Source organism: Glycine max, chromosome 12 (assembly GCF_000004515.6).
Source record: "Glycine max cultivar Williams 82 chromosome 12, Glycine_max_v4.0, whole genome shotgun sequence".
Classification (NCBI taxonomy): Eukaryota; Viridiplantae; Streptophyta; class Magnoliopsida; order Fabales; family Fabaceae; genus Glycine; species Glycine max.
In genome coordinates this window covers 11,572,612-11,581,854 of record NC_038248.2, presented here as the reverse complement: position 1 = coordinate 11,581,854, position 9,243 = coordinate 11,572,612, and the positions used below count along the sequence as shown (strand labels likewise).

General features: G+C 33.8%; 1 protein-coding gene across 1 annotated transcript; it reads right to left on the bottom strand.

Annotated features, from left to right (window-relative positions):
- Positions 1 to 2,642: 2,642 nt before the first annotated feature.
- Positions 2,643 to 9,243, bottom strand: LOC100781003 (switch 2). The gene is made up of 8 exons (XM_003540876.5): positions 8,701 to 9,243; positions 7,897 to 8,003; positions 5,926 to 6,841; positions 4,770 to 5,017; positions 4,313 to 4,439; positions 3,961 to 4,236; positions 3,626 to 3,866; positions 2,643 to 3,187 (listed from the first exon to the last, which is right to left on the bottom strand). Exons 1-8 carry the CDS (start codon positions 9,064 to 9,066, stop codon positions 2,856 to 2,858), a joined length of 2,613 nt encoding a protein of 870 aa, XP_003540924.1. The 5' UTR covers positions 9,067 to 9,243; the 3' UTR covers positions 2,643 to 2,855.

Sequence of the window (9,243 nt, the reverse complement as noted above, 5' to 3'; positions counted from 1 at the left end):
AAGAGAGATATTGTAAGAGAACTTAATTGTCAAATGCTCTCTCAACAACTCTTGGGCAAACATTTGCAAATCTATTAAGAATTCATCCAGGAACTTCAAATTGTATTATCATCTCTAAAAGAGAGAAATTCCTTTGGAAACTTCAATTTATATCATCTACTCTAAAGGAGAGAAATCTTTCTGTTCATCTCAGAAAATCAATTGTAATCAAGAGACTGATTGTCTCTTGGATTGTGAGAATTGTAATCAAGAGACGGGTTGTCTCTTGGAGAATCTTTGAACACAAGGGTGAGGGATCCCAAGGTGTGTTCAAAGTCTGTAAAGGATTTACAGAGATAACAAAAAATCTCAAGTGAGTTTCTTGAGGACTGGACGTATGCACGAGAAGTGACAAAATCAGTATAAATTGAGTTTGTATTTCTCTCTTCCCTTATCTCATTTATGTTATTGTAATCAAGTTTGTCTTGCACGTTTAAAGAACATCGATTAAATTGATTGTTGCTTCTTTTTCTGCATTCTGAGTCTATCATTTTAAAAAGGGATTAAAAGTTTGTTAATGAAAAATTTTGAAATTCAATTCACCTCCTCTTAAGTTATTGAAGTCACTTGTTCAACAATAGGAACAATTTTTTTTTCAAAAATTTGATAATTAAAAAAGAATGGAGTAGTAACAAATTAATTGTACATTTTGTAATTGAAGACTAATTGTAAATGCATATTTTTTTTGGTACGGAAATGTATCTTCTTTAGAGGAAGCAAATTTTTGTATTTATTTATTAGACTTAAATGTAATTTTGGTTCTTTTAGTTTTTAAAATTCATAATTTTGGTCCCTTATTTTAAAACAGAGATATTTAGATTTCATATTTTTTAAAATTCACAATTTTGGTCATTCTATTCTAAGATAAAGAAAGACCTTTAATTCCCTACTTTTATAAAATTTGATATTTTGATCCTTTGGTGAGACTGAAAGTGCTAGTTGTTAAGAGAATATTAACATTAACTATGATTTAGATTAAACAAATAATCTCTTATTATGTTCTCTTAATTTGGATCACATTATATCAATATTTTACTCATTAATGCTTTGATGGAAGAACCAAAATTACATATTTTTCAAAATTGAATGACTAAATGTTTCTATTTTAAAATATGAAAACTAAAATTACAAGATATTAAAAAAATATGAAGATTAAATGTCTCTAATTTTAAATAAAATGACCAAAATTGAAAATTTTATAAAATAAAAGGATAACAACTCCAATTACTGTTGAACTTGTTTCCTTGAAGAGAAAAAAAAAATATTCGCACACTTAGTGCTTTAATTTCTAGTTGATGATTATATTATATATATTACTTCAAAAGAGAAAGAGGGAGATGCAAGAGGATATTGAGTTTTATTTTTCTTTAGCAACATCTTTTTTTTTTCGATATACATCTTCAGCAACATCACTTGTATTACACAAAGGTGGTGAAAATTATAACATCCCCGTTAGTCCTTTTTCTCCCTCTGCCAGTGCAAAAGGCCATGAATATATCCACAACTTAGGACAGGGATTAATTACTAACCTTTTCCGCTGGCTAATATTGTGTTGTTAATGTTGCTTTTCCATCGTACTCTTGATATTAATTACTAATCTCTAGGAATCTAACTTGGTGAACAAGATTAACGAGTTATTATAAATCCTGATTCTGTCTTTAGTTTTCACAAATAAAAAAAATATTCATTACTAACAAATTTTAAAGTTATAATTATCGTAACAATAAATTGCGAGCAAGCATTAAAAATTTCTCTCGAAGTTAAAAAATAGTTGACTAATACATGGAAACTGAAGCAAGAAAATACAAATGTCAGATTATTCCGATGAACATGATGATGAGAGGGAGAAATCAGAAAAGCACTCTTCATTAGCCGAGTCAGTAATCAATTGTGATTATTGTTTGCCTTATTTTAGAAGAATAACTAAGTGTGTATTCGTTTTACACAAGTTACACATTCCAAAGCACGTCAAACGTAATTTTTGTGAGAGGAAACTTGAGCGCTTAAAGTGCATGTTTGTTTTTCAATTCCAAATGGACATTTGGAACAAAATGAAGTTTACAAAAACATCTAGACCCTTTTGCAAAACTAAATTTGTGGATCATTGGAATTACTTCAGATTTATACATTGCATTTTGAACTGAAATCCAAATATGTACTAAGTGATTGAATGCGAAAACAAACACAACCTAAGATGGGAAACCCATTCTTTAGATTTAAAGGATTAATTCCACAGTTATTTTGTCATAAACTATTATTACTTTGCCAAAGAAAAGTTCAAGTAATAATAAACATTCTTAGTTCTTAATATCCAGACCGTTTAGTCATATTCCTGCTTCTCCAGGTAAATAGGAAACGATCATTTGAAACCCCGTCCCCCTGCCCCAAATGCATGAAATGGGAAAATCAAAAAGAGGAAGGCCAAAAAAAAGAGAAAAACATAGGATAAGATGGTTAATAAGATAAATATATAGAGAAAACAATAGTATTATAGTATACTGTGAAAAAATAGTGTATGAATAATATAACACAAATTTAAATCATATAACTTGAAGTAACATTTCAAATGCCACTTTTTTATTAAATAATTATTTCACCATGCCTTAAGGCTCGAAGTAACATCAAGATTCATCAAATGTAAACGTTACAAAGTTTGGAACTAAACTACACAAGCTATATCTAACATATTCAATTTGTGAAAAGGAAATATCTGACTATACATCCATATGTACAAAATTTTACACAATAAATGTTTTGGTACTGTTAAGTATTGATACAAGGAAGACCTTTTGCCATCCACAAGAACCACCCTGGCTTCAACCGTTAGGTATCTTTTTTTTCTTCTTGAAGTCAAGAAGCACTTTTTCTCTCTCGAGTGGAGTCGCTGATAGCAACCATTTGCTAAAAGCAAGCTCTCCCATGCCCAGAGACTGGGCAAGGAGCCTATATTGGGTTCTCTTCCTTTCATCAATCAAAGGAACTTTCTGTTTTTTAGGTATACTATCTGGTTTTTTTCTTTGGTGGTCCAAATCCAAAGAGATGCTTGGCTTGACTAGGCTATCATCTAAGGGGATGCTAGTATCTATTTTCCCTTGAATCCCTGGGCCGAAGTTGACAATGTCTTCATTGCGATGAGTATAGACAATGCCTAAAGATACAAAACATCAGTTGACTAAATGGAAAATCCACTGTGCCATTTCCCAAATTAAAAACAATAGATCCATTCAGAAGCTTTACTCCCTCATATTTCCAGTGCCACCATAAAGCAAGGATTCAACTAGCTCAAGCTGATGAATCATGAATCCAATTTCTAGTATTCTTTTGTCATGACATAGTGAAAGGAAATATAATGTTCCATAAAATGCCAAAAAAGAAAAACACCTGTTTTAAATGTGTTTAGTATATGTAGATATTTCATGATCACCAAACAAAAATGTCTGCCGGCTATGATATATCAGGAGGCCCAAGAGAAATAAAGTTGTCATTTCACTAACTTCCTGACTGTTTTCGCATTTGACAATATTTTTATGATAAAAGAAACCAAGGAATTTCATAGTGGTTGAGATTTAGGAGATATGAAACATACCAAGGTCTACAAGATCTGGTTTACTTGTTGCATCCCTCACAGATTTGTTACACAATCTGGTTTCTGATTCCAGTACTGATGAACTTGTTTCTTCTTCTGACAGATTTACTTCTTCCGGTTGTTCTGTTTCATGCCCATGTTCTTCATGCAATTCAATGATCTCACCGGTAAATAACTTATCAGATAAATCTCGAAATAAATTGGAAATCCCAAAAAGCTCTCCTTGAAATTCCTTGCAGTCCTGCAAGGAAGTAAAGTTAATGTTTAGAGTTATTTTAAAATAAATATTTAGAAAAAGCGAAGAAAAGCAAAACAAAATACGTAGAATTTGGTACCTGGACACCTTCAAAATATCGTTTTTCCATCTTCCCAGAGACAGCAATGTTTGAGAGCTGCTGCTTGTACACCTGACGAGAGTATACAAGTTCTTCAAGTGAACCAGCTGCAAGCAGACGGAACACCACAACATGCCGCTTCTGTCCAAAACGAAAGGACCTGTCCTGAGCTTGTAAGTCTTGTGCAGGGTTCCAGTTGGGATCAAATATTACAACACGGTTTGCACTGACAAGGTTCAATCCAAGCCCACCCGCACGAGTTGATATTAGGAATACCTAAAATAATAAACAAGCCCCCAATCACAAATTGAATTGGAAAAATGCTTAATCAACTATTAGGTTTGAGATATACTTGTTTGCTTGGACTTGAGTTGAAATCATCAACCAGAGATTGACGTAAATTAGTTGGAGTGGAGCCATCAAGTCTTGAGAAGCAGTAGCCTTTTCGTATGAGAAATTTCTCCAGTATGTCCAGCATCCTGGAAAGAGTAGCTCAAAGTTAAACAGCAGAAAAAAGATGTTTAAAAAAACCAAGGCACTTGCAGAGAGCAGTTTACTAATGTCAACAAAGTTCAGTGCTTTGGTCATCTTAAGACTGAAAGCCACCATTAGGGCATCAAGGCAATAAATAAGAGGAAGTTCTCTACAGTACAGCCTAGACTTATGCATTTAAGTTTGAAAGCAGAAATCTAAAAAGACATATTTGAGTAAACTAACTTGAATTTCACTATAGTGCAAAATTCATCCCAACTTAAAAGGCAACCAGAAAAATTATCAAACATGATTTGAAGGGTGTATTACTTATTTACCTTACAGAATAGCTAAACAAAAGAACTTTGTCACCCTGTGAAAACCATGAGTACAATAGTTTTTCAAGTGCTCGCATTTTTCCACAATGTGTCACATCACTGAGACCCATGAAGCTTTCATTTTGTGTATTCCCCCCCACTAAATCAATATCAGGGCCAAAGACTGCAGCAGCAAACTCTGCATCTTTATTTTGTTTGTCTGGATCATCTTTGGGATTTGGCTTAATCAGCTCAAGGTGGTTGCTTATCTAGCAAAAAGATACATAAACAAGTAACATTAAAATAATGTAAAGATGCATCATTAGCATGATCATAAATAAGTTTGCTCATGTAAGTAGACCATTAAACAGTGTGAACTGCAAGGCAACAGTGCTCCACACTTTTCGGTCCAAATTGAGTGTGAATTATAATTGCTGCAAAACTAATAGTGCCTTGTACAACTGTACCTTAAGGATCTCAATAAAAGCATTAATGAAATTGGCAATTTAAATCACAAGTCCTTAGTTCAGTTACAAGTTATTGTCAGTAAGTATTGGTTTTGAAAGCTGCTTATATATAAAATCCAGAGACTCTTGTATACATTAATTTCTCCACAGAATACATAGATCTCATTCAACATAATTCAATGTGAAAAATAGAGAATCCTGTACATAAACAAAATCTAGAATGGTGACCAATTAATTACCTGTAAGCAAAAAGTAAACAAAAAAAGAAAGAAAAGAAAACCATTTTGATAATTATACAAAGTAACATAAAGTCAATATAAGATTATAAGGCTTGCAGTATGGAAGCATTAAACAATGAGCAACATCGACCACCATGAAATGAAGAGTGCTTGAGTTTCACTTGCAAGATTAAAATTTATTGTCAAATCATATCCTTTTCAAATTGAATATTCATATCCTTGTCATCATCTACTTCTTATCTTTATAGATAAAAAATATATATTTTTCTCACATTAAGCAGTTGCCTTTCCTTCTCTTCCCTGTTACAATTGAATTGAATCATAATGAATATTTTCCTACTATTACAAAGCAGAAACTCCTACAAATGAATAAGGTTGCAACTGAATTCCAGTGCTATAAACAAAGTAGCTCTTATTTTGCAAGGACAGTATAATAAAAAAGAGACAGAAATTTCAAAGATCTCACTCAACCTGTTGGAGCTTGACAAGGCATGGAAGGACAAGGCAAAACGGGCATGAATCACAACCATCAGGGTTATCTCTATGCAGGTAAGGCCATATAGCTCCATCTGGTACTATCCTCTTGCAACATTCGACTTGAGTAAGAGGGCTACCACAACTGCAAGGCAGGTTCTTATTTATAAGGCATTGAATGTCAGGAAGCTGTAACATTCTCCTGTAAACACGTTTTTGCACATCACTCATTGCACAAAACACAATGTTATCTTCCTTCCCCATCATAAGATGCCCAATGGTCTCTTCCTTTGTCCTTCTCAACAGATATTTATGAAGAACTGCCACAAGGTGTTGTTTTCTCTTATTAGCAATTTGGACAAACCTATCAGGAGCAGTTGACCTCTGGCCATGCTTAAGGGGTTCATCATAGAACTCACGAAAATGTTCCCGTGTTCCAAGGGATCCAGGTGCAACCCAATCAAAGAGATTGAACAATTCCATGATCTTATTTTGCATTGCAGTCCCAGTGAGACCATAGCGTCTTAGGGTTTTAATTTCTAAACATGCTTTATAGAGTTTTGATTTCTCATTCTTAAGTCGATGAGCCTCATCGATAATCACAATGTTCCAGTTAATATCTAACAACGAACTTCCATGAATCCTGTATGTGTCAAAACTGGTAATGAGTATTTCCACTTCATTTGCTTCCAATTTATCATATATCAGGTTCCGGTTTGCACCATGATAAATGGAAACACTGAAGTTAGACCACTTGGAGAATTCGCTCTCCCAGTTGTGGATAACAGAAGTGGGGCAAATTATTAATGCAGGATCTCTTTTCTCTACATGGTTTTCATTTAGAGTAGAATGTCCTTCTTTAGCAAAGACGGCGGCAAGAAATGCTATTGCTTGAATGGTCTTTCCAAGACCCCTGTTTCAAATTTCAATATCTCAAAAATGAACTTCAACTTGGTAATTTACAAATTAGTAATTACCGCTGAAATGTGACGAAATGAACCAAATATCACAAACAAACATAAGTATAAAAATATACCAACAATATAGACAGAAAACAGAAGAAAAGTCCACATAATTGTAGGGCTCAAATAGGATCAGAAGATGCAACTTGTGGTTCTATGACTTCAGAAAACAACTCAAAGAAGATATAAAGATGAAGAGTATGGGCATTTGTTGAACTGGTGAAAAGGCCTAAGATACAAAATAGAAAAATTCTCAGTATTGAAATGCCATTAAAAATTTAAAACAAGAAGCAGTTGACCCAAATTAAGTAAAACTAAAACATTAACCTTTATACCTTTTTAGTTAAGTTGAAATATTAAATCTTTTTATCTTGAAGTAGCTACTACATTATTGTCATGTATTTTGTACGAAGTGAAGAAATGAACATATATACAGGCTCTTGAGTCTTGATAGAGAGTTTGAATGAACATATATACAGGCTCTTGAGTCTTGATAGAGAGTTTGAATGAACATTTTTTTATATAGTAAGGATATTATGAACATTGAATTCCATCAGTCCATGTGTTGGAGCAGTAATATCATTACATGATCCATAATAGTATGGGAAAATGGATTTTACCCTATGTTAACCCCCATGTACTTTGGTTTTAACTTATTTCCCTAAAGTTTATTTTTCCCTCAGTTAACCCCCCATGTACTTTGGTTTTAAATAAAAACGTTACATTTTCAGTTAAATGAAATCAAATGGAAGCTAATCTACAAACACTTGAAACCAAACTTCAAAAGGAATAAGTGATAAATGTACAAACTTCAAGGTGTTAAATGATAAAGAAAAAAATTGTTTTTGAAATGGTAAGGATATGTGGTGTGAAACTGTCCCTTGTTCAGTTTCATTTAACCAAAAACGTAACATTTCACTTAAAAAAATAAAATTCAAGACAAAAAGATGCAGCAGGCAAAGAGGAACCAAAGGGAGAAAGGAGGAGGATACAAATTGCAACTCACATGTCATCTCCAAGTATGCCTCCATGATTGTTCTTGTACAACCCATACAAAAACCTCACTCCCTCTCTTTGATGCTCAAGCAGTCTACAGTTTATAGATGCAGGAACCTGAAACAGTGAAAACAGCTCACAACAACATTCAATCGTGTTTCAAATTTCAGCACTTATCTCATCTAAAAAAAATTGAAAATCATTCAATTTACAAAACCTAAGCATTTGCTAATAGCACATTTTTCTACCCACAATAATTTCTATAAAAACCACATCATTAAATAAATTCATAAACAATGTGCAATCTATTCACTACTCAGTACCATGATTTATTTATTTGTTTTCATTTTTAAATGATATCCAATTATCCTGTGCATAAATGCAATCACTGTGGTGACTATAACTAGAGGAAAACAGGCATTCACATTCACAGTCGTAAATCTACACCATTGAATGAAGATCAAACGGTTCAAATCCTGGATGCATATTTTAAGTCTGATTTACCAAGATAAAATACGAGACGTCTGATCTTCATCCAACAGTTCAGTCAGAATTCACTGACCGCTTGAATGCCTTAAATCCTTTTTTTTTTTTGTGAACTTAGGGTATCTCCAAGTTGGGAGCCAAAGACCAATTTCTCTAGACACTGAGATCCATTTAAGAGCTGACCTCTCCCAACATATGTTTTTTCTATATGCAGAAACTTATGGATGAAACTTCTAACCACAAGCTTAAGGGAAAAGATTGTTTGTCAAATATACCACTATGTTTTGAATGCGTTAAATCATAACTAGAGAGAATGAGGGATTAACACCTGAACCGGGGGAAATTCTCCATGCGAAGACAAGAGAAGAGGCTCAAAGGGTCCAGTGTGATCAAATTGAAACTGTGGCAATTTGGGTGAAGCGAATTTTGTTATCTTAATCTCTGGTTCTTCTTCTTTTTCTTCTTGCTGTTGTTGTTGCTGTTGTAGGGTTTTGGAGTGGGTTTGGGTTAGTGAATCGTCGAGGCGGCGAAGCTGGTGGGAAAGGGAGGATTTAGGGGGCTTTCTATGGATTGGAAAAAGGGAATCGCTTTCGCGGAGAATTGAATAAGGCTGTGTTTGAGTAATTGAGGAAGAGGAAGAGGGTTTTAGGGTTGAGCAAGGTCGCAGAGATTCCTTCAGAGCCCGCAGCGACATGGATTCGTTCCTGATTCTGTTGCTGTTGTTGATGCGGCGCAAAGTGTTGAATTTTTTTATGACAAACAAAACCTTCGTTTTCAGAACTGCAATTCTTGTTAACCGCCAAGCTCATTTTCGCTTCCCAATTTCGATTTTCTGGTACCTTTTTCTCCAAGTTGACCTAGGATTTTGGTT

Excerpts from the sequence above, each read along its gene's own strand:
- LOC100781003 (XM_003540876.5), bottom strand. The coding sequence starts at position 9,066 with ATGTCGCTGCGGGCTCTGAAGGAATCTCTGCGACCTTGCTCAACCCTA. Across the intron at positions 5,018-5,925 it reads GCCTTGTCAAGCTCCAACAG|ATAAGCAACCACCTTGAGCT; the intron begins GTTGAGTGAGAT and ends TCTTTTTGCTAG. Across the intron at positions 4,440-4,769 it reads TTGTTTAGCTATTCTGTAAG|GATGCTGGACATACTGGAGA; the intron begins GTAAATAAGTAA and ends TACTCTTTCCAG.